Source organism: Ambystoma mexicanum, chromosome 12, assembly GCF_040938575.1.
Source record: "Ambystoma mexicanum isolate Mex_15411 chromosome 12, UKY_AmexF1_1, whole genome shotgun sequence".
NCBI lineage: Eukaryota > Metazoa > Chordata > Amphibia > Caudata > Ambystomatidae > Ambystoma > Ambystoma mexicanum.
In genome coordinates this window covers 1,166,138,730-1,166,162,922 of record NC_090936.1, presented here as the reverse complement: position 1 = coordinate 1,166,162,922, position 24,193 = coordinate 1,166,138,730, and the positions used below count along the sequence as shown (strand labels likewise).

The window sequence follows — 24,193 nt, the reverse complement described above, 5'->3', positions numbered from 1 at the left end:
TGTTTGTTTTTTTGGGGTGGGGGGTTTATCCCCTCCTAATCTGACCTCCCTCACTTTTTTTTAACTATTCCCTACCCCCGAACCCTTATCTGCTCTTTCCCACCCCACATATAAACTTTGATGAGAATATTTGTTGTAATATACACGTTAAAATGTCAGGGAATGAAATTGCAGGCGATGAAAGGACTTTGTACCGTTAATTTCACTGCTTGTAAATAGTCTGCTGTAAATCGCTCGTTCGCACTTAGATTCCCTCAAGGGCATAGGTGAAATTGCTTTGGATGGTTATCAACTAGGAGACTAAGGGACTTTCTGCTCGGGACGAGCTTTTGGAGCTCCACGCCGGTAAGTCCCAGACCAGTTAAAGTCCTACAGACTCTCCTACGCCAAGCACTGCCAGGCAATGCCATGGATCCCCACTTGGCGTGAAACGCTTAAATCATCGCACATTTGTTTGAATAGTTCAAGGATCTGTTCTGCTCCTGTATGTTGTAAAATATGTATCGGAGGCATGTTTGCACGCCTTGCCAATTGCTAATGCCCATTTCACTCCCAAACTATAGAATGTGAACCCATCGAGGCCATAGCCAAATTTGACTACGTTGGAAGATCTGCTCGCGAGCTCTCTTTTAAGAAGGGGGCGTCGCTGCTTCTCTACCATCGAGCGTCGGAGGACTGGTGGGAAGGCAGGCACAACGGAATCGACGGGCTCGTGCCGCACCAGTACATAGTGGTGCAGGACATGTAAGTATGGCGTATTGCGGTGCAGAACTATATATTTCTCAGCAGGACCCGGACTCATTAGAGCACACATACGATGTAGTGATTTATTCACACTTTAAACTAATCCTGTGAAGGTGGTCAAAGATTGGCTAAATTGGGCTGGCATGGTCTTTCTCCCTCATATATAAATAAAAAACACAGACCCATTTAGTTCGAGGCTGGATTTGCCCCATAGTCCCCTCCAGTCTGCCCATGTTCCCCTCTAGACATGAAGCTCACCTGTCCCCGTCCCAGACATTGGGAACATTCATCGACGTGTTGTGTTTGCAGCACAGCTGCGTGGAGGTTGCTGCATGTGCATAGCAATTCTCTCTCTCCTCCTTCCAAGCTTCTTCCTACCCCCTGCTTTCCATCTGTCCTTCCCCTTTGTTCTTCCATCCAGCGTTGAAAGATGCTCATCGGTTGTATTGAGAGTTTTCCATCCAAGACTTTGACCATCTCCTTCATAGCTCCCGCCTCTACCTTCTCCTAGACTTGTGTGTTCTGATTCATGAGCACCTCTTCTGCAGACATGTAGGTTAATCCACTCAAGATTTGGGGTATCCTTCTCTTGAGCTGCCACCAAGCTTCTACTGCAGATGTACTCCACCTCAGGCCTCCCCGCAGATGTGCACAGTGGTAGCTTCTGTCTGTACCTCTCTCTAGAAACTCCGGCATGTTCCCTAACACCCCCTTGAATATCTCTGAAGTCTCCTGGATTGTCCCTGAGGTGACACCTCCAGGACCACTCACACAGTTGTTTAAGGCCCCTCTCAGTTTTCACTCTGTCGCCTAGATGTGCAAGGCCCTTCTCAGCTTTCACTGCCCCCAACCCTTTAGTCCTAGGGCAGGTCCTTATGTCCTTGACAAATAACCACCTTCCCTTCCAGCCTCACTGTAATGTCCCTTCCGGATCCATCGAGGAGCACCTAGGACCTCTCTAAGAAGCCCCAAACTTTCAACCTCATCTACCTTCGAAGCGATTATGCACCCCAGAATTTAGGAAAGGCCCACTCCAGTTAACCCAAGGCTTCTCAGCGTGAGGACATGTCTTGTTTGTTGAGCAGGATGTTCTGTTACACTGGCGACAAAGAAGACCCCGTTAGTCACTTGACTTTGATCGAAATACGTCATGCTGTATTCGTGTATTTATTTTACATTAGCACCTGGGAAAGGATCTGTGTGACCACTTCGAAAACAAAAATACAGGGCCCCAAAAGGCCGAATTTTATTTTCTTTAAAACCATTTTTCCACATAAATATGCAGGGGGGGACCCCCCACAGCCCACCCCCATACCTCCCCACATTTATTATCACCCTTGCCCCCCACATACATATCCGGCGAAATGCAGCATTTCAAAAATCAGCATTTTGGGCTCCAATGTTTTCAGCCGTGCAGTAATGTGCTGATACCCCAGGGAACGTGGCGCTAGGTAATCAGGATGCCGGGAATGTGGGTTTGCACCTACGGAATAATACTGTGTTCCTTGGCAACCTCTTGGCCGTTCCCAACATGCCCCCATTTATTTTTGGTTGTGGAGCCCCGCCAATCCCTTCCCCCTCCCTGCCTCCACCCACCACAAATCCCTCTCCCCCTCCTACTTACCTCCTCCATTCCACTCTGATCCCTCACCATCACTTCTCACCAACCTTATGGTGACAAGCAACATAGAAAAGGGGCTTATGCACCTTTCTACATTGTGTGGCGGCCATCTTGGTTTTTCCTTTTTTTCACAGGAAATCGTGTTTGCGTTCTGATCACACGGCCAATTCCCTGAGGAACAACACAATTAGCAGCAACCGCAGGGAGCCCCTATTAGCATTAAATTCCCAGAAGAGGGGCAGGTTTGGCAGGTAATGGCTCTAATCCCTCGCATGGACCCTCGCTCAGATCAGGCCCACCATGCATTGGGTGCGTAATGTTACATTAATAAAGAGTATATATATACATATAGGTAGCAGAATACAAGAAGGTAAGTTGAGAGAAGGGTTTGGGAACAGACTCTGCATTTCGGGGTGCGTCCCTTAATTCTGCTTATTGTGTGGGAGAGGTTGTTAGCCTCTCCTTGTGCTGTTGTCTACCAAAGTTTAACCGTGTGCCACCTTATACCACTCGAACCTTTTACAAGCCATGTTATCTTTACAGGGATGATACGTTCTCCGATACACTAAGCCAAAAAGCTGACAGTGAAGCAAGCAGCGGGCCAATAGTGGAAGATAAGTCTTCATCCAAGGACATGAACTCTCCGACTGATCGCCATTCGGATTCCTACATCCCTCGGTAAGAGACCATCTGGCCCGCACCGATAATCAATCGTCTTTTAGTACTGAATGTATTAGCATCCCGGGCATGAAACGTAGAGCCTTCCTGTCAGGGGGTTTAACCCTGCGGCTTGCAGATCTGTGCCTCTCGTGCTCGACCCATTGGACCTTTTCCTGCTATGCACCCTGTCTCTGGAACAAGTTACCAACGCAAATAAGACTGGCCATCTCCACCCTACACCTCAGGAAGGACCTGAAGACCCTACTCTTCAAAGAACAGCTGGCCAAACGCTGATCACTCAACCCTATTTCTCCTCCTTGGAGTCCCTCCCTTTCTCTGACCCCCCTACATATGCCAGCTCCTTTGGTACCCCTTCTCTATACCTTTATCCCCTGGGTGTGTCACTTTTTTACTTTTAAATCCCATGTATTGCTGGCAATCGATAGAATACTTACACTGTCAATGTGACTCGACTGTGTCCCATTGTGTTGATGTTTTAGGAGGTGGCCTTTGCTCACGGTACACCCTAAGTCAGATATTAAATTGTTTTTGGCCAATTCGTTTACTGGCAATGGCGATGTGGGATCTGACTGTTATTTTCACAAATCAAAGAGAAAACCTGTATTCAATGTGACCCTTTTTCAGTGTCCAGAGTTCTGAGATTGTCAGTCAGGTGTGAGACGTAGGTGATGTTATGCTGGAAGGCATCAGGGGAAGAGGTTTTCTTACAGAGGACTTGCAACCGCTGGTGGAACAGCCCCCAAGATCTATTCAGTGGGAGGGAGAACTATAAGGAAATGCACTAAGGCGTGTGGCTAGGCCAATATAGAAAGGTATACAGTGACCGCCTCAAGGCAGCGGAGATTGTGATGTGGGGTTAAAGATCACACAAGACTGCTTTACTATTGAGCTTAACTGTGGTGGTAGTCCTTAATGTGTCATCATTCAACACCCTTAGTTATTCAGTTCGGCACCTACGTTATGGCAGGTATCATATTGCGATAATGACTTCCAGTAAGGTTGATACCACTATTAGCAGGTAGCGCAGAAACTCAAGCATTTCAACACAAAGGAATAATTACCCGAAGGACGTGCAGCGTGGGGCATGCATCGTAAATGGGTGCATTTTGGTTGAGTGAACTTGGCTGGACAGTAGGTCAGCAGCAGGAATGTGGTTCAAACAATATACTATAATTATTTAATAGAACCTTGTGAGTGGTGGTCATGGTGTTGGACTGTTATTGCATGGAATGCAGCATTAAGCAAAAGGTTTGCGGGATAGCACAGGGGCAACGCGCTGGTCTTGGAAGCAAGACCACACATAGCAACAGAGGTTTGAATCCCGGATTGGCGCTTAGAAACCAAACTCGGGTATGGTATTGGGCGTGTCATAAAAAAACAATTCCATAAATTGAATGTCTGAGGGTGCAGGGCTATGGTGGGAACAGTGGCTGCCCGAATAACAAACCAGTTGCAGCGTTTGCCGTTTGGGGCGGGGCCAGTAACGTTCAAGCAACACCTTAGGCTTCAGACCCCACTTTTGAAGCACCCTGATTGGATGGCCATTTTGGGAATATCCCCACACTTTGCTAATTACCAAAAGCTGACTGTGATCTTGATTGTGTCAGCCCGGTGATTAGTTCGATTTAATTGTAGACAGAATCTCAGTAGGCGTGAAAGGAAAGAGTACTAATGATAAACCAGCTGCACAGATCAGATGAAGCAGCAAGGCAAGTTGGACAGTGAAGGAGGACAGGAAGGGATCCACGCATCCAGCAAAATGTGCATCCCGGATGGTTTATTACTGACCGTCCCCAGACCGAAGACCGACATGGATTTGACCTTCTCCGAAAATCTTGTTACTTCCAAGTAAGGTTCGCTGGCAGTTTGGAGCGATGTAATCCTATGGAATTAGAATTTTGGGGTTGTGCTCGATGCATTATCATTAAACCCCCATCTAAAAGGGTGTGTCGTAACGCCATTCCATTCACATTCATAATTAATGGAATGTCTTTCAATGGTTAGAAGCTGTCCGCCAATCGGGAATCTCGTCCAAGCCGGTGGAAGACATTTAATTATCCTGGCAACCCATATATTGATCTCTGGAACATAGTTGGAAAGTTAGTTAAAAAAAAATAATTCTGAAAATTAAAATTAGAAAAACGTAAGATTTGAACTGTTAAAGTTGGAAGATGCAATAGAATGTTTTAAAAATACTGTAATGGTACACACCTCCAGTACGGGAAACGGCGAATGGCTTGACAGGATGGAAACGAGATTTCCCCTCTTAAAATGGGAGAAAAAAAATATGAATGGAGAAAATGGCACTGGGCACTTTAGGGAAATTAAATGAATAAGGCCACTGGTGTAGCTATAGGGTGAAAGGGTGGGATCCTATTAAAATGTGCCGAAACAGACACGCAGTTTGGAGAATATTTATTTCAGTGAAAAAGGGCAAAGGAAGTGCTGGAGGAATGTGGTCAGCAGAACTGAAAGGAATTCAAAGAAAGCTCAATTTCCAATAAAAAGCAAAAAGCACTGAGCAACATTTTCAATTGTACCGCTACAGTCATTCAAAGTGTGTGGCAGTCCTGATTTCCAATTTTACGATTCGAGATAAATGTTTTCAAACTTTGGTACATTCAAATACCATTTTCTCTCGAAAGACCTGTAGCCTAAATATCACCAGCGTTCTTGGTGGAAAGGCTAATCAGGAGTGAAGTTTCTTCTCTGTAGGGTTTTCTTGGTTGGTGATATCCATGGTTCTTGACTTTGACTTCGAGGCTACTTGGTACTGGTGGATTGCCATTTTGATGGCTGCCCAGTTGAGTGGATGTAGAGGGGCTGTAGTGGCTGGGTGAGTAGAAGTGTTTTCAGATCTATCTGTGAGGCTGTGGGCGAAAGGTGCCCACAGAGGTAGGTGGGTGGGAGGGTGTGGCACGAGGAAGGGTCAGAACTATGAGAGAAGACCAGTGTCCACTTGTAGATGAGGATCAGAGGCGTAGCCAGGATTGTCTAACAAGTTGGGTCTGAATCTAATGTAGTTGCACACACTGCAGTGACATTAACATCTGTAAGTGAACACACAGTGCTGCTGGGTGGGCATTTACAGCTTTTGCGTGGGCTTTGCCCGCTCATGCCTACGCTGTCTATGCCTCTGATGAGGGTGGGAGTAGGATTGCGAGTGGCTGAACTTGGAGGCATAGTTGGTGTTGAGCAGAATTCGGCACGAGGCATGTTTGGGGCAAAGGAGAGAAAGGGGTGAGGCCTAATGTGTGTCTAGAGGAAGACCGGCCAGCAAGCAAAGGTGGAAAGATCAACGCAACAAAGGTGAGAACGGGCCCAGTGAGAAGAGCAAGAAAGCGGATGAGGGCAAGGTGCTCAACACTAGTGGGATCGTACAGAGGAAGGTTGGGGGAATGGAAATCGTGGATTGATGGTGATGCAAAGACGAGTAGCCCAGGGGTCGGCAGCCTGCGACTCTCCAGATGTTTGACTGTTGACTATGCTGTCATGGGCTGATGGAGCTAAGAGTTGTAACCCAAAACAACTGGAGAGGCAAAGGCTGCTGAACTCCGCCCCCCACCCCATCTAATCGGAGAGGCGCCCAAAGAAGGGTGAGCGACAGAATGCCCATTGAATATTTAATGACCGATTTGTAGGGTTACTGGATAGAAGATTGAATAATTGAAGGCAAAACAAGATCAAGAAATAAGATCAGGAAAGAAAGGAAGGACTGAAACCCATGTTACACAGAGGTAAGAGATGATTTAGAAATGGGATTCCATGTTTGTTACATTAATACGTAGAGCCAGATTGGGTCATCTAGGTGTGACATTGGTCAATGCCCTTGACTTGTATCTTGCACAGCCATCAGTTCGCATCACATTTTCGGGACTGTTATTTTATCACTGTATTTATGCCCTTTCTCTTGCTTTTTCAAATGCCTCAAGAGCTTCCAGGTTCTTACTGTCCCCTGTTTCTGCAGGCAGAGGAAACGAGCCGAGCCGCCGCCACCTGCCAGACGCCCCGGCAGGATCAGCGAAGGACATTGTCCGGTGCACCCACCGCATTCTATGAACAACACGGCCAAGGAAATGGGCTCTCCAAACATGGCCAGTCATTGCAGCCCCCGAGCTCTCCTGCAGAACCGCAATCTCAATGTGGACAGCCCCGAGCGGAGACGGCGGCCTGGGCACGGGAGCCTCACCAACATCAGCCGGCACGATTCACTGAAGAAGATGGACAGCCCTCCGATCCGAAGGTCTACGTCCTCTGGCCAATACCCGAGCTTCAATGACCATAAGCCGCTGGATGCAGAGTCCATTGCTCAGGTTGGTATAAACCCATCACTTATAATAAACAAAGAGATCTAAGGCCAGTTCAGTTGTATGCAAGTTTCTTATGCTTATTCCTAGTGAGATAAATACTATTTACTTAGTGAGTGAAATATTCTACTCATAGCAAGAATGGTACAGAATACCTGGGCTTCTGATTGGCCAAAGCATTCTATCCCGTGTGATCTGCCAAAAAATAGGGGGTTGTGGCCAATCCACTATCGAAGAGCTGAACCACGCATGGGACCCCTGAAAGTTGACCTTCTAGAATGCCCCAATAGGCCCCAGTTTAGAGCTCGGGGAGTGCTTCCATTATACATAGAGTTCCCTGCTTTCCATTTTTACTGATGTTTACATACAAATACAGATGGAAATCACTCTGTTTCCTTTCAGTTTTTGTTTGTAAAAATCAGAACAATAATAATGTTTTTTTTTATTTTTCTTCAATTCAATTATTTTATTCTGCATTTGGTTAAAATGTAAAGCCTTTCACACAGTCAAAAACATATATACATCAATTTACACATCAGAATTTGAACATAATTTAAACATTATTTCATTTACAAAAAACACCTTTGAATACATTTAGCTGCAAGATAAACATTTCATAGTAATTGATATTCAGAAGACGAGATTTTTTTTCTAAAAATTCAAAGATTGCTATTTGAAGGCTTTTTTCATTCAAATTTAGGAGGCAGATCCATAAATGATCCGCTGTTATAGCCCCGAGGTTGCGGACGTGTCTACCCAACTTCTCGTAGCGGAGCTAGGTAATCTTGGGGCGTTCCACACATAAGTCTTTTAGCATCTCCTGCACTTGGTTACAATAACGACATCATCTCAAGCTGGGGGACCGACCTTCTCGTGAACGTTGAACCTCCTTTGTCAGGTTTAAATTAAATCTCACTCTCATGGCCTTCATTCGGAAGTCCCTGGACGGGTGCTTTCTCAGGTAAAGAGATAAGGTGTTAGAGCTTTTTATATTGTGTTCGAAATGGTCGTTGAAACATCGATAATTCATCAGAATCGACCTGTTCTTCAGCAGCCATTCACTAGTGTATAGCTTACATTTCACCTTAGTGGGGTTACTGACAAGTTGCACAGCAGAAGTCAATCCTTGTTAGTATCATCTCACAGTTTACCTTCCACTAACTAACTAACTAAAGAGGTTCTTATATAGCGCGCACCCTCCCCCCCCGAAAGTCTGGGGGTGCTCGTTCCAGGCCACTAATGGGTTACAGATAGCTTTGGAGAGTTCTTGACCCAATGTAATGTACAGAGATGCATATGGGGAGCCAGTATTGGCACATGTTTGTAACCTTTGTCCATTCGACCAAAGAGCCAACGGGTATCAAGCCCAGTTTGTGCCTCAGTGCTGCCATCTGGACAATAAGAAAGTGATGTGTTCCTTGGCTCTTCAGGCAGTCAATTGTGCCTCGTAGGTCCATTGACTGGGCAAAGTAACACAATGGAGAGGCTACACAAAAAAAGACGATGCATTTCCTTTAGAAACTTTTTAGAGAGCCACAGAGATGTCCATCACTTCAGCATAAGGAGTAGTTGCTTGTCTATAAGGTGAAAATGGGACCTGACCTCAAGTGCAAGAACCCTTTACTCTGGGCCTCCCAATAGAGACTTCAAAGCACTACACTTTTAATTTGAATCCACTCGGAAAGTACTAGTTACAACTTATTTGTTTAAAGAGCAAATAGGAATGTGTATAAGTAGAGATGAAATTACTAAAAAATGAGGGAAATATTGGAAAAATAAAAAGCATAAAACCAGGAACCTTAATTGTAAACCGTGCAGAATATTTTTGCTTTTTGTGTGTTTGACGTGAACAGTGAAGACAGAAACCCAAAGTGGTGAAGTGTTTCCAAAATCATTATCTTGGCTGGGCCAATAACCATATGCATGTGTTTATAGAAGAACTAAACTTCTTGCGAACTTTCTTTGCCAATGCCAATATGTCATCAAAGTTCCACAATCGTTGGTTCTCCAGATGCTATGAACTACAACTCTCATCAGCCCCAGCCAGCATATTCAATGTCGAGTGCTCATGGGAGGCGTAGTGCAAAACAGCAGGTTACAGACCCCTGTTGTATAGGGACGGAAGACCTTTGACTTTGCCGTTCCAGCAGAACATGACAAAGGTTTATGGTCGTAGATGGCCTTCCATCAATTGGAGCGAATTACGTTGTCAAGCACTTTTAGTCTAGGAGGGGGAAGAGTGTCACTGTTGAGAATGCAAGCATTTGTGTATAGGCGCGTTATAAATGCCATATCATGCCTTGCTCTTGTCAGACCGTTGGAGCTCTGCCCAGGGGCTACTTGCGGGTTCCAGCGACCCTCAGGGCTCACGGCCTTGCAGCATTTAGACCACACTGTAAGTTCTTCTGAGTAAGAAGACACTGGGGACGGCCAACCACTTGCATCTCCCATCTGGTGGGACAGAGGACAGACTTAGCTGGCTTCCCAAGAAGCAACGGGAGTGGTATAAGTCTCACTTGATATGTGCCCTTTTTTGCCCATACGGCACCTGGGTGGGCAGTTATGCACATTACTGTGCCTTTTCGTAAACAAATTGTGCTACTTCCCTTCCAACATCTTGTATGCCTTGGAGAGTAGCTCTGGGGCAATGTGTTTGTCTTGGAAGCAAGACAACGCAGAGCAACATAAGTTTGAATCCTGGTGCCGCGCTTAAAGACGGATCTCCGGTATTAAGCGCGTTCTAAAACATTAATTAATGGATCCCTATTACAAGAAGACCGTTGCTGCATGGGAGCATAACACGAGTTCAGGAGTTACCTCAGTGAATAGTTTCAGTACAGACCTCAGGGACTCGGTCAACCTTCACACCAAAGAGGCGGGCTAGGGGCCTATGAGGTTGTCATTGCCTGCAAACTGGTGCACCCCAGAAAACCACTTTCAACAAAGGATGAAGTTGCCTCTAAGCGAGATGATGTCTCCCAAAGTGCATGGTCTATGGAAAACAGGCATTGTGCATCTCCCTGCTTGCCTTATAAGTGGCTGAGCCTGCACCAGGCCTATTAGTGCTTGTGGGAAAGGGAATCATTTTAGTCCACCCTTGAGCTTGCGATTTTCTTATTCAAGGAAAAATTCATCTTGTGTTTAGGGACGTCATTTCACCAAAATGCCTGGGGTAGCAGAAGTGACATCACACGACCCTTGACCTCTGATGACATCACAGGAAATGATGTCATTTGACCCCACCCCAAAGTGATATTCTGGGGACCCCAAAGTGATATTCTGGGGAGCGATGGAACACGACCTTTCACCCCTTGACAAAACAGGAAGTGGCATCAAATAGCATTGTTCCTAAGTACACTACGAAAAATGTGGTTACGATATCACTATAATGAGATGTACATTTCATACAAGAATGGATCACAATATGTATCGTTAAGATCAGTGTGTATAGGCCCATATTACCAAATTACTGTGAATGCAAGCAGACGTCCATGGCCAAATGATAATGATGTGTTATTCTATAGCACTTACGCTTAAGCACTTTATATTGTTGTTATTGTTATTGTTATTTTGCATTTATATAGCGCCTTATATACCATTGGTATGGTCTGAAGGCGCTGGTAGGTTGAACGCCCTTGGGGAACCGAAGTTCAGATCAGTAGAGGGAGTAGAGAGTCAAAGGTGCGTGTGGGCACCATGTATGTGTGCAGCTTGTGCGGTATTCGTGTAATAGCTGCTTCTTAGCGGTAGGTGTGGTGGTTGAGGGGTCAGGGGTATGTGTTAGTTCTGGCAGGATTAATCCAGACCGGATGTGGCTGCGTTAGGCCTGAGGAGAACGCCTGGCTGGGGGTGTGTAACCAGCAGTGTTTACATAGAGTGATGTGGAGTATGAGACGGAATGTTGGTATGAGAACAGTTATACCGAATGGTGTCATAGTATCTCTGTGTTCTAGTTGAGTGGTGGTGTAAAGGAGAGAGTAAGCATATGGTGGGTTATATGGTCATTCAAGTGTTTTCTAAAATGTTCTAAGGAGGCTATTGGGAACACTTCTAAATTCAACTTTCACTATGAGGCTATTGGGCACACTTCTATAGTCAGTTTTCACAAAAGGCTATTGGGGACACTTCTAGGTTCAACTTTCCACAGAGGCTATTGGGCACATTTCTAAATTCTACTTTCACAGAGAAGCTATTGGGGACACTTCTAAAATCGACTTTTCACAGCGGCTATTGAGGACACTTCTAAATTCAACTTTCACAGAGGCTATTGGGCACACTTCAAATTCAACTTTCACAGAGGCTATTGGGCACACTTCTAAATTCTACTTTCACAGGGGGTATTGGGCACACTTCTAAATTCAACTTTCTCAGAGAGGCTATTGGGCGCACTTCTAAATTCTACTTTTCACAGACGCTATTGGGCACACTTCTAAATTCAACTTTTCACAAAGGCTATTGGGCACACTTCTAACTTCAACTTTAACAAAGAGGCTATTGGGGACACTTCTAAATTCTACTTTCACAGAGGCTATTGGGGACACTTCTAAATTCAGCTTTAACAATATACATACAATATACATACAATATCACCCAACCTGTGTTGGTACTCATTTATCATCCTCGGAAGGATGAAAGGCTGAGTTGAGGTGTTTAAGAACAGACTAAATCAGTGACTCACACCCTGAAGTGTGCCTGAAATAAACCTTTAATGAGTCTAGCAATTATTGTATAGAATTTCAGAAAGACACATTATTTGGTATTCCTGTTCTTTCTTGTATAGGGTCACTGCTGAAAGTGTTAGACTTGTGGGAGCCCTGTTCTTTTTTTTTTTTTTTTAAAAAGAGGCCTGAACAAGAAAGCCAGACACTCAGAAGCAGAGCAACATGGTGCTAGCCACAGCCCAGCAATTGGCATTCCAAATTTTTTTTTATTTTTTTTAACTTTGTTTTTTAGGGGCAGCAAGGGAGAGCTCAGGGGCCGCAGTTGCAACCCCTAAATTATGTCCCTGATTGCTTTTCCCTGTGTTAATTTGCCAAATATAGTCTTTATAGCTAAAATAAATCTTTCACTTCACAAATGCTTATGCACTCTACACAGACCACTTGGAAACAGACCTGCACACAGGAGCAAAGCTATCCCGCACTGTCATTCTCTCCCCTAGCCCACCCCCTTTCAGATCTGACGGAGCAGCTGGCGACCGTGCAAGTGGCAGTAGTGCCCGTTATAAATAACACTAACGTAGTCTAACTTCTAACCACCCCCTGCACTACCCGCCCCCTTCCCCGGGACATATGAGTCACAGGGTTATGACACTGCAGCTTGTCTCCTGGTAACTGAGCTGCCTCTGACTCCGGCAATGATGTCATCAGAAGTGAGACAGTTGCTCCTGGGGCGCAGGCCTTGCTGTAATGAGAACCGTTCAATATTTTCCGCATGAGGACACAGATTGACAACAGCTTGAAATGGAGCAGGCGGAGGTTTCCACTTACCGACTTCAAAAATAAAATGTCTTGCTTCCAGGAGGGGGCCCCATGACGCTGTGCATTTTGTACAGTAGGCCAGAGTAAGTCTTGGCGAGCACGCTGAAGTGCTGGGATGTCAGGGCGCAGTATTGTGTCGTAGAACCCGCTGAATGAGCTCGAATCAAGATGGCCGCCCCTCTGAAGCTCCTTAGAGAGTGCAAATGTGTGGCTTTAACTGTCTTTGGTCCTGCTTTTTCCCCTCCCCTTGCATACGGCTCCCAAGCCGCACTGACACTTTGACCTTTCGTTCTATCTTTAAAAATAAACAAATAATATACTTTAGTCTTAGTCAACGAACCAGCAGCATCATAGGATTGGCTTCTGGAATAGACCTTGTGGTAGCTGCAGTTTCTGCCTGGGTGCTACATGGGTCCAGATAAATAATGTCAACCATTTTCAATGTTAAGAAACAAGAGAACAAGTATTTGCAAAGCCACAGGTTTTGGCTTTTGAGTCTGAATGGGATAGACATTTGCCAGGTACTAGCATATTTGGTACTACCCGGCCACAAAGGCATACCTGCCAACATTTGAAAATAAAAATTCCTGTGATTTATGCCCCGCCCACAGCCACACGAGACTCCGCCCATTTTCACATGGCTCCGCCCACACGCCCCGGCCACCTTTCAAAAAGGTAAACTCGGTTGTTGTAGCGGTCATTAGAAACATTTTCTCCGCCTTCATTTTGCTTACTATAGCACTGAAAAGTATTCATTCATTCAATGGTATGGTAAGCCAAATAAGGCTGCGCCGCAGCCGAAATAATGCTGCTTTCAATCCAATGACATGGATTGTAAGCAGCATTATTACGGCAGTCACATTGAGGCAAAGTGGGCATGAACATTTCGCGCCGTTTCCGGGTCCCGCCTACTTCTCCACCCGATTGGCTACCGGCGGCAGCCAATCAGGTGGAGAATATGAAGGACCCGGCAAGACCGACAAAATTCCTGAGGTTGCAGGGTCTTTTCTGGAGACCTGGAGAAATGCCTAAAATTCCGGAGTCTCTGGAAAAATTCCGGAGGTTAGGCAGGTATGCACAAAGGGGTAGGTACCTAGACGAGTAAAAGCATTGGTCTCTGACTCAGCTTTTCACGGTTGATAAATCAAGTACCATTCAAAATTGGGTTATAATAACACTGGTTATTGCAGCATTTAGAGGTTGGAGGATCCTGCTGTGAAGCGCTATGTAAGAATACAATGTTATTATTATAAGATGGCACTGGCTGGAAAAGGGTGCGAGTACTTGAGCATTTAATGACAGTGTTTGGCACTGCCTATCCCATGCCTAAACAAAAGGCAATACTGTTGCCAATACTTGTTTTTAACAGTACTTTAGTGCTAGGAACATATGCAAGGACACATACACGTTGCTTTTAAAACAAGTGGCTGAAGGCACATTTTGTCAAAACATTTGTATTACCTCGAAGCTTGTTTACAGCTGCAATTAAGTCTTTAAATCTCAGAAGACTGCTTAGAAGTGTCACTGGCAGGCCATACACTCCAAAAACTGTGATATTACTGCATGATAGCGATAGCACAGCGAGATCACAGGAAGGTGTGCTGTGGGTGGAGTTGGGCATGTAGGGCGTGGGAACAACCATTAATTCTGCCAAACACCCACAAGCTTTGCTTCTCCACTCACATCCCATCACCCTCCTTTCTGTACTCCAATGCAATAGTTTGGGCTTATAAGCAGCGCTCAAGTGCCACCTAATACCCAAAACTAAAAATAGGAAAATAATCCCTATTCGTGTGGAAAATAAAAATGACCCAGGAATCACATGAGCCACCAATTCACCAGTGAAATCGTTCTCATTATTTGTTGAAGCTGTTGTTACTGTTCAGTATTTACTGACAGGAATTCTCACACTTCTGCCCCCCACAGGACATTGAAGACACAATGAACACTGCGTTGAATGAACTGCGGGAGCTGGAACGCCAGAGCTCGGCTAAGCATGCGCCCGATGTGGTGCTAGATACCTTGGAGCAAATGAAGAACTCGCCAACACCCGCAACCTCCACAGAGTCGCTAAGCCCCATGCACGACCATGCCACGCTGAGGAGTAACGAACCGCCAATCCGGCGGAGCACCAGCACCTCTTCCAGCGACACAATGAGCACCTTCAAGCCCATGGTGGCGCCCCGGATGGGTGTCCAGCTGAAGCCACCTGCCTTGCGGCCGAAACCCATCGTTCTTCCAAAAACAAACCCGGGCATTGGACCGTCCTCTCCTTCACAGGGTCCCACAGACAAATCATGCACAATGTGAGAGACACGCCCCCATGATCACCCCTGAGGGGGGTACTTGGGATCACTAGGAACGGAGCAGCACGGTTGCAGAATAGTGGGTCATGTGATATGAGTAGCGTGTGTTTGTAACTGGAGTTGTTTTGCTTTACTGTGTGATGGATGTAATGTTGGGAATTAGTTACCAGGGCATTTCAGAGGTTTTTCAGAAGAACGTTTCATTGGTCTGTGTTATCAAAAACAATAGAAACCCATTGCTATACTTGAAGACGTTAATGCTGCACCATTTGCATTGCAGACAACGCAGTTGACAAATGGCTTCCCACACTGTAAGATATGTCACAGACCGGATACGGATGGCCCAATATAGAATTCTGTGCAGCGGAGTGGTGAAGAAAATGTTAGTCATTTCTTAGTTTACAACTCATAGAGAGTACGGAATCTGTGGCCATAGGTCTTCGTACATTTTCTGTTCCGCTTGGCATGAGGCTTGAGCTGAACATTGCTAAACATTCCTTGCACCTAATTAGCAGGTGTTGGGGAAGAAAGGAGAGCTGTGTGGCAAATGGTTGTCTCCGGTTGTCAAGTGTCCGTCTCTACTCACCTGTTGGGATCCATAGAGACCCTGTGTTACAGCGAGGGCGTGATAATGGCTCAAGACCTTCCCGACTATCCCAGCAATATTGAACTCCAAATGGATTCGGACCAACACTTGGAACTCTATCGGAACTTGGCACTAACCCGGAGAAGAGATTGCCGTTAATAGGATGATAAGAATCTTTAATGTTCTGTTTTGTTGTCACTGCAGGGTCTTCTCTCCTTCCACCTTTCGTCATTTTCTCCTGTTTCTCCTTCATAGGCTCTTCATCTCTTCTGGGCCCGTCTCTCCCTTTCTCTGATGTGGTCGCCATAATATTGATACTAAATGTATCCCAAAAATGTTATCGCAACAAAGCGTCGTAGCAACTCTGACCACTACGTTTTTCCCGGTTTGCAACAACATGACTTAAAATAGAGATGAGGGCATCGACAGGAGAATTTATTTGGCTGCTGTGTAAGTACAAGGGGGTCAATAACTTAATCTTATCCATGGCACTGGTGAGCCCCTTGCTTATCATTGAAATAAGGATCATATTGTACATACGCATGTCCACTAGGTCCAAGTAATCGATGTATTCCTGAGTGTTCGGAGTTGTTATGAGGCAAAACTAGGGGGTCATCATGAGGTCGGATGCAAATACCTTGAAGAGTTAAATGAATATTTTGAATATCATGTAACATCTTGAAAAAGAAGCATCGATAAGCCACACAATAGAAGTTCCCATCTATCATAACATCTCATGGATCCCAGTCCCTATTCCAGACGGGGTTCTACTTAGAATGAAGAAATGTAATGGAAGGGAAACCCTGGCTTGGCCGATTAAGTTGTCTAGCCTAGCCTAACCATGGCTCTCCACTCACTCCCCTAGGATTGCGTCACTCACTTGCCTTCCCTATCACCTTCCAGGTTTTCTCTTAAATCGTATTGACCCTCTCCACAGAGGTTTTCTCTTAGATCTTATTGACCATCTCCACAGACATTTTCTCTTAGATCTTACTAACCCTCTCCACAGAGGTTTTCTCTTAGATCTAATTGACCCTCTCCACAGAGGTTTTCTCTTAGATCTTACTAACCCTCTCCACAGAGGTTTTCTCTTGGATCTTACTGACCCTCTCCACAGCGGTTTTCTCTTATATCTAATTGACCCTCTCCACAGAGGTTTTCTCTTAGATCTTACTAACCCTCTCCACAGAGGTTTTCTCTTGGATCTTACTGACCCTCTCCACAGATGTTTTCTCTTAGATCTAATTGACCCTCTCCACAGAGGTTTTCTCTTAGATCTTATTGACTGTCTCCACAGACATTTTCTCTTAGATCTCACTAACCCTCTCCACAGATTTTTTCTCTTAGATCTTGTTGACCCTCTCCACGGAGGTTTTCTCTTAGATCTTATTGACTGTCTCCACAGACATTTTCTCTTAGATCTTGCTAACCCTCTCCACAGAGGTTTTCTCTTAGATCTTGTTGACCCTCTCCACGGAGGTGTTTTCTTAGATCTTACTGAACCTCTCCAGAGGGGTTTTCTCTTGGATCTAATTGACCCTCTCCAGAGGTTTTCTCTTAGATCTTATTGACTGTCTCCACAGAGGTTTTCTCGTGGATCTTATTGACCATCTCCACAGACATTTTCTCTTAGATCTTACTAACCCTCTCCACAGAGGTTTTCTCTTAGATCTTGTTGACCCTCTCCACAGAGGTTTTCTCTTAGATCTAATTGACCCTCCCCACAGAGGTTTTCTCTCAGATCTTACTAACCCTCTCCACAGAGGTTTTCTCTTGGATCTTACTGACCCTCTCCACAGAGGTTTTCTCTTAGATCTAATTGACCCTCTCCACAGAGGTTTTCTCTTAGATCTTATTGACTGTCTCCACAGACATTTTCTCTTAGATCGTACTTACCCTCTCCACAGAGGTTTTCTCTTAGATCTAATTGACCCTCTCCACAGAGGTTTTCTCTTAGATCTTATTGACTGTCTCCACAGACATTTTCTCTTAGATCTTACTAACCCTCTCCACAGAGGTTTTCTCCTAGATCTTGTTGACCCTCTCCACAGAGGTGTTCTCTTAGATCTTACTGACCCTCTCCACAGGGGTTTTCTCTTGGATCTAATTGACCCTCTCCACAGAGGTTTTCTCTTAGATCTTATTGACTGTCTCCACAGAGGTTTTCTCGTGGATCTTATTGACCATCTCCACAGACATTTTCTCTTAGATCTTACTAACCCTCTCCACACAGGTTTTCTCTTAGATCTTGTTGACCCTCTCCACAGAGGTGTTCTCTTAGATCTTACTGACCCTCTCCACAGAGGTTTTCTCTTAGAACTAATTGACCCTCTCCACAGAGGTTTTCTCTTAGATCTTATTGACTGTCTCCACAGACATTTTCTCTTAGATCTTACTAACCCTCTCCACAGAGGTTTTCTTTTAGATCTTGTTGACCCTCTCCACAGAGGTGTTCTCTTAGATCTTACTGACCCTCTCCACAGAGGTTTTCTCTTAGATCTTACTTACCCTCTCCACAGAGGTTTTCTAATGGATCTTATTGACCGTCTTCACAGAGGTTTTCTCTTAGATCTTACTGACACTCTCCACAGAGGTTTCACTCGGCTATTATTGGCTCTCCCTCTTGGCCCCCTGTGGGCGGCCAAATCACTGCATGCAATCAACCGGCATTCAGGTTTGATGCAAGGGCTGGCGTTGCCTCCGGCGTCACACGTGTTGGGTAGGAAATGGGGGTTGCGCCCCTCCCCCTCCAATTCAAGTTTTGATTGTGTTCTAGAACATGTGTGGCTTATATTGCTTGTTGCGTACAGACCGCAGTTTGGATGTCACTACCTTTTGGCTTTATCCGCTAAACGACGGGCAGGTACACAACCTGTAATATTAGCTGAAGACCTATAGTTCACAAGTACACTACGCACCTGATGGTGAACAGAGTATCTGATATAGCCAACGCCTTACCTCATCGGAAGAGAAATCTGCATCACCATATTGGGGGTTCACTGGAAAAAAAGTTGCCTTTTTTGTTCATGGTTACTTTATTATTGTTTGTTTCCATAATTACTAAAGAGAAATGTTGGTTCCGTGTTTAACCTGGATTAAAGCACCACTTAATTCGCTCAAACTGTTTGAGATGAAATATAGATGTTCTCGTGGGCGAGAACGAGACGTGTGTACATACGGGTTATGCTGCTAAGCCTTCTAGTTGATGTTTGGACAACCTACAGAGAAATATATATATATGTACAAAATGTGTTTTGCTCTTGCAAAGCAAACTGAAAAATAAGACTGTATTAGCTTGTTTGCCCTTCGTTTTGAGCAAAAGTCTGTTTCACTTGTTCATTAAAGTCACAGCTCTTTTCACAGGTTGACCCGAAGCAATAGCCTTGCGCGTTGCCTTTTGTCCATCTAGCCCAGGGGTCTGCAACCTGTGGCTCTGCAGATGTTTTGGACTAGAACTTCCATGATCTGTCACCATTGACTATGCTAGTTGGGGGCTGATGGGAGATGTAGTCCAAAAGATCTGGAGAGCCAAAGGTTGCCAACCTCTGGGACTCTAGCCTATGGTAAATGTAAATAATATTCTTGTCCATGTGTAGCTGTTTGAGTTTAATGCAACTGTTTCAATGGTGCCACCTTGAACAGGTAAGGGGTGGGGTGGGAGGATCAGTCTTAACATATTTGCTTCAATTATTGGGAAACTGATTTACAATGCATACCGTTGATTGTCAAGAAACAACCAAAAGTCTCTGAGTGGAAAAAGCCGGTGTCTTGTGGGAAAGGCTTGACTTTGCCATTGGAGTACACAGACCATTTCCTGATGGCAGCTGCGGGTTAATATTTCAAGGCCTGCGCATACCACCCAACACTGTATACCATGTCAACGGCGTATGACCAGCAGCTGGGAGTTCGGGGAAACCGGACAACTGCCACTGCCAGGCCTTCCTACAAAGAAAAATATGCTTGCCCCTTGAATTATTCACTGCAGTAGTTCTATCTTAAATCTAAAAGACTTTGATGTGCTTGGGAATACCCAAATCCGATGACATTAAACTGAGCCACCACCGATCGACCCGGGTTCTGTCCTATTCTGTAAAGTTTGGTCCCCCTCATTATTTTCGGGAGCCACCTTTCAGCCACCTTTCCGTCGCCCACCCTGGGATCAAATTCATGAAACTGACTTGAAACTGAGCCGATACCACTAATTCGAGCCTGGATTTGAAAACCCACTGTCGCACCTGTCATAGACTTGAACTTAAGCTCCTGACTTGCGGGAGATCCTTGGAGCAAACTGGATTTTTATTTTTATTTTTTACGCTTTGATTTGTATGCCGTTCTGGCCTAGTACTTCATATTTTAAGATCGCCTGCGTGCTACAGTTGATATGACGATATCCACGGATTGTTTAGGTTGGTTTTCAAAAAAATATTTAAATAAACTGTACTGGACTGCTTATATACTAGATCATGTTTAGTAAAAGCAACACAAATATTAGAAACGTTGCATTTAGTGGGTGTCTAATGGTGCATTCACACAATGTGTAGGTGGAGGGTTCCAGGCCTTTTAAAGTACATTAACTGGACATGCCACAGGGAGGCCATAGAAACACTGAAGACATGTTTTGGGGTCAGGCCTACTGAAATTAGTATTGTCCTTCACTATCCAATGGATACATTGCAGAACTGGTAGTTTCCCGCTCCTTGACGGTTACCTACATCTGTAGAATGTACACGTGAAAAGTGCCTTTACACCATTACAGGACCTGCCTCCTTACTACCTTGTACTGTTGTAACTCGATTTCATCACCCCACGCGCACCTCCCATCCCCACTCTCAAAGAACAAAAATAGTAATACAAAAAGAAATTAAATTATTGCCGTTCTTGGAAAAAAAATGTACTGTTAATCTGTTGTGACAATGCACTTTTTATGTATAGTACTGTACATTTTGTCATGTACCATTGCAGGCGTCCGTATACATGCAGGTTGGTTCCTCATAGTGTATCTTTATAATAAACGAGATAGTTCCGTCTACTCTTTGCTGGTTTTAATGCCGCGTCGCCGGCCGATTGCCGATCTCTCCTTGTGGGCATGTTTCAATGTCGTGTGGCGGCTGCAAGGGGCAGGAGTTCTGGCATTAGAGCAAGCCTGTGATCAGCTGGTGGCAGAAAATGGCCGCCCCGTCAAATACAAAGGCTTCTGGGAATTGCTCTACCTCAAAGCCATATGATGTGTGGTTCATGGAAGAGGGGCTGGTGGGGAGCAACCGCAGATTACGCTGGTTTGTTGAAGGTCAGAAAAATTAGTGTCTGTTTTCCCCAGAGAAAATAATTAGCATTCGATTGACGGCACTAGCTCCATCCAATACTATATCACCAACCAAATCCCTGCCTTCCTTACAGTTAGAGGCAACCAAACACAATGCCCCTTCAAGAACACTAGCAAGTAACACTGACCCACTCACACCACTCCAATGCTGGCTCCATGCCGCCGCAAGATCAGCACTCTCACTAGCTATACCAGAGAATTACACCATCCTCAGACTGGATAGAGAATCCACCAGAGGAGGCGGTGTTGCTGTGATTGCCAAGACTCAACGTGGCCTAAGGACCTTACCCAATCAACAATTCCCTTCAGGAGAACTCCTGTCCTTTAAATGACCACTTACTGCTTCACAAACAATAACGGTGCACCTCATGTATAGACCCCCAGGCCCACTCTCCACCTTTGAGGAAGATATTACTCAACTCCTCACCACAAATACCAAACCAGGATCCCAAATCATGCTGCTTGGAGACCTTAATTTAGGCCTCCATGACATAAACGATGACATTGCCTTAGACCTAGCCAACGCTATTTCCAAAACAGGTTTCCCACATTGTATCACCACGCCTACCCACATTAAAGGGAGAACCCTAGACTGGATTGCACACCTGAATTGCACCACTAACATGTACCTTGCGCATGGTCTGACCACCACATCATCTCATGACAGCACTAACCGAATCATTGCGATTCAGCTGCACCTCCGGCACTCACCAGAAATAACCGTAATATTACAATAGAGAGATTACTACCCTTACTACAACCCACCATCAACCACCCTATCCTCAATACAGACCCCTCAACTCTAGCTGAGTTTTAAAACCAAACTCTACACCAAGCCAAGGACACAATTGTGCCACTGAAAATGCGCAAAGCTAAGCCACGTGCTCACCTTAACTCATAGTTCACTCCCAACCTCAAAACCCTTCGCAACAATAAAAGAAGTGCCAAAACCCTATGGTAAAATCACCCATCAGTACCTAACAAAGAAACATATCAGAAAGCCTCTAACAGCTACAAAACCGCTATTCACCAGACCAAGACCAACACCTACAATGACAGAATCAACAAAGCGAAATCTGGGACTAAAGAACTATTCAACGATCTTAGAGAACTTGAATCCCATATACCACCACCAGAAACATGCACCAAAGGCGTAACCTGGTGCACGAAGATACAAAAAGCACTGCTCAATAAAATATTGAATCAAAAAAACTCAGTCTCACCTTTGACTCACAGCTATTCAAGTCCTAGTCTACTCCCTCTAATCCTTGCAACCCATTCAATTCCTCCCCTCTCACAAACAATGATGTAGAGGCCGTGATAACCAGCCTCAAACCATCCAGATATCAGGGCGACATCTGTCCTGCAAATATTATCAAAGAGGCAGAGAGAGATCTCGCCCTTTCAGCACAACCTTAATGAACGCCTCCTTTGAAACCTGCATGGTCCCAACCAATTTGAAAGATGCGTGGGTCCTCCCACTTCTGAAAAAACCTAGTCTTGATCCCAACATTCCCACTATTTATAGACCTATAACCACAGGACCGTTCCTACTGACGATCCTAAGACAGGGAAGCATGTTTACAGATACAGGAACACCTTGAAACCAATAACCTCCTGGACCTGCGACAATCAGGCTTCAGACCAAGACACAGTACCAAAACAGCCATGATGGACCTAAAAACACAGATGGACGACATCAAAGATGAAGGCAATTTAGGCCTTTCCTGCTCCTAGCCCTATCGGCTGCCTTTGATTTAGTCAACCATAAAGTCTTGTGGAATCACCTATCATCGGCAGCCCATTTCTCAGCCAAAGCCACCGCCTGGATACAATCCTTCCTGGGCAACAGAACCATGAGGGTCTTCACTCTGGTGTCCAGTCATCATTTCGAATACAAAAGGGTTGAATACAATACGTTTGAATCAAAGGGATTGAAAAAAAATGACTGCTTTTTTTCAATGTATTTTTTTGTGTGCGTTTGGTATAGGAAAAATTTGTGATTTTCCCTCAAAGAACGGGGGTTTGGAGGGGGACTCCCCCAACAAAAAAACAAAAAAGTGCATTTGGTTATTTTTTTTCTCGATCCTTTTGATTCGAACGTATTGTATTTGACCCTTTTATATTAGAAACTTTAACTATTAACCGTTCGCTCCATCTCCGTCAGCCGAACCTGTACTGGTCATATGCGGAGTACCTCAGGGCTCTTGCGTATCCCGAACGCTATATAATATTTTTACTAAGCCCCTTCTTGACAACCATGACCATTTGGGTGTCACCTACACTAATTATGCAGATGACACCCAAATCCTGATCCCTATCACTGGTGACTATGACACTGCCACCAAACTGCTCAACAATATCGACTTAATCATTCAAGCATGGGTGGCGACACACAGCCTCAGTCTTAATGATGATAAGACGGAGATTCTCTTCATTGGATCTCAGACTAGACTAAATAAACGTGGCAGGAAGTTCAAATCATTCAACATAGATGGCACTAACATAAATGTCTCGAAGGAAGTGAACACACTTGGAATCTACCTTGACTCCTTACTGACTCTGACAAAACAAGTCAATGCTACAGCCTCGGCCACCGCCTATACCTGCAAAGTTATTCATGCTTGTAGACCCTTCCTGTCGACAGCTAGTTGCATCCCCCTGGCCAGAGCGCTTATATTATCTAAATTAGATTATTGCAACGCTCTGTACTTGTGAACCAATAAACAAAACTTAAACAAATTTCAAATACTCCCAAATAATGCGCTTAGAACCGCCTCAACATCCCAAGAACTCACCACATATCGGCGACAAGACGTAATGCTCATTGGTTATCAGTCAAAGACCGAATCGCCTTCAAAACTTTATCACTCACTCATAAATGTCTCTCGAATTCAGCTTGCAAATATTTGGCCTGCAAATTCACAATAAACTCATCAGACCGACCCACCAGGTCCCTACATCTATATTGCCTTAAGGACCCCAGATTTAAGCTCCAAAAAGCAGGCGACAGTAGCTTCCCTGTACTTGCGGCTAAACTGTGGAACTCTCTGCCTGTAGCCCTAAGAGCTGAACCATCAGTCTTTTGCTTCAGAAAAATGCAAAAACCTGGCTCCTCAAACAGGAGGCTCCATAAGACCCCATT

At 44.9% G+C, this 24,193-nt stretch overlaps 1 protein-coding gene across 3 annotated transcripts in view; it reads left to right on the top strand.

The window, feature by feature from the left end:
- Window positions 1-20,754, top strand: part of SRGAP1 (SLIT-ROBO Rho GTPase activating protein 1) — a 640,444-nt gene extending 619,690 nt beyond the window's left edge. For 2 of the 3 annotated variants that reach the window (XM_069629793.1, XM_069629794.1), the window contains 4 exons: window positions 564-744; window positions 2,909-3,043; window positions 7,014-7,359; window positions 14,760-20,754. In XM_069629793.1, the coding sequence (XP_069485894.1) occupies window positions 564-744; window positions 2,909-3,043; window positions 7,014-7,359; window positions 14,760-15,143 (1,046 nt within the window). In that variant the 3' untranslated portion in view covers window positions 15,144-20,754. The remainder of the gene's footprint in view (window positions 1-563; window positions 745-2,908; window positions 3,044-7,013; window positions 7,360-14,759) is intronic. The other variant, XR_011281914.1, reaches the window with a different exon arrangement.
- Window positions 20,755-24,193: the final 3,439 nt, after the last annotated feature.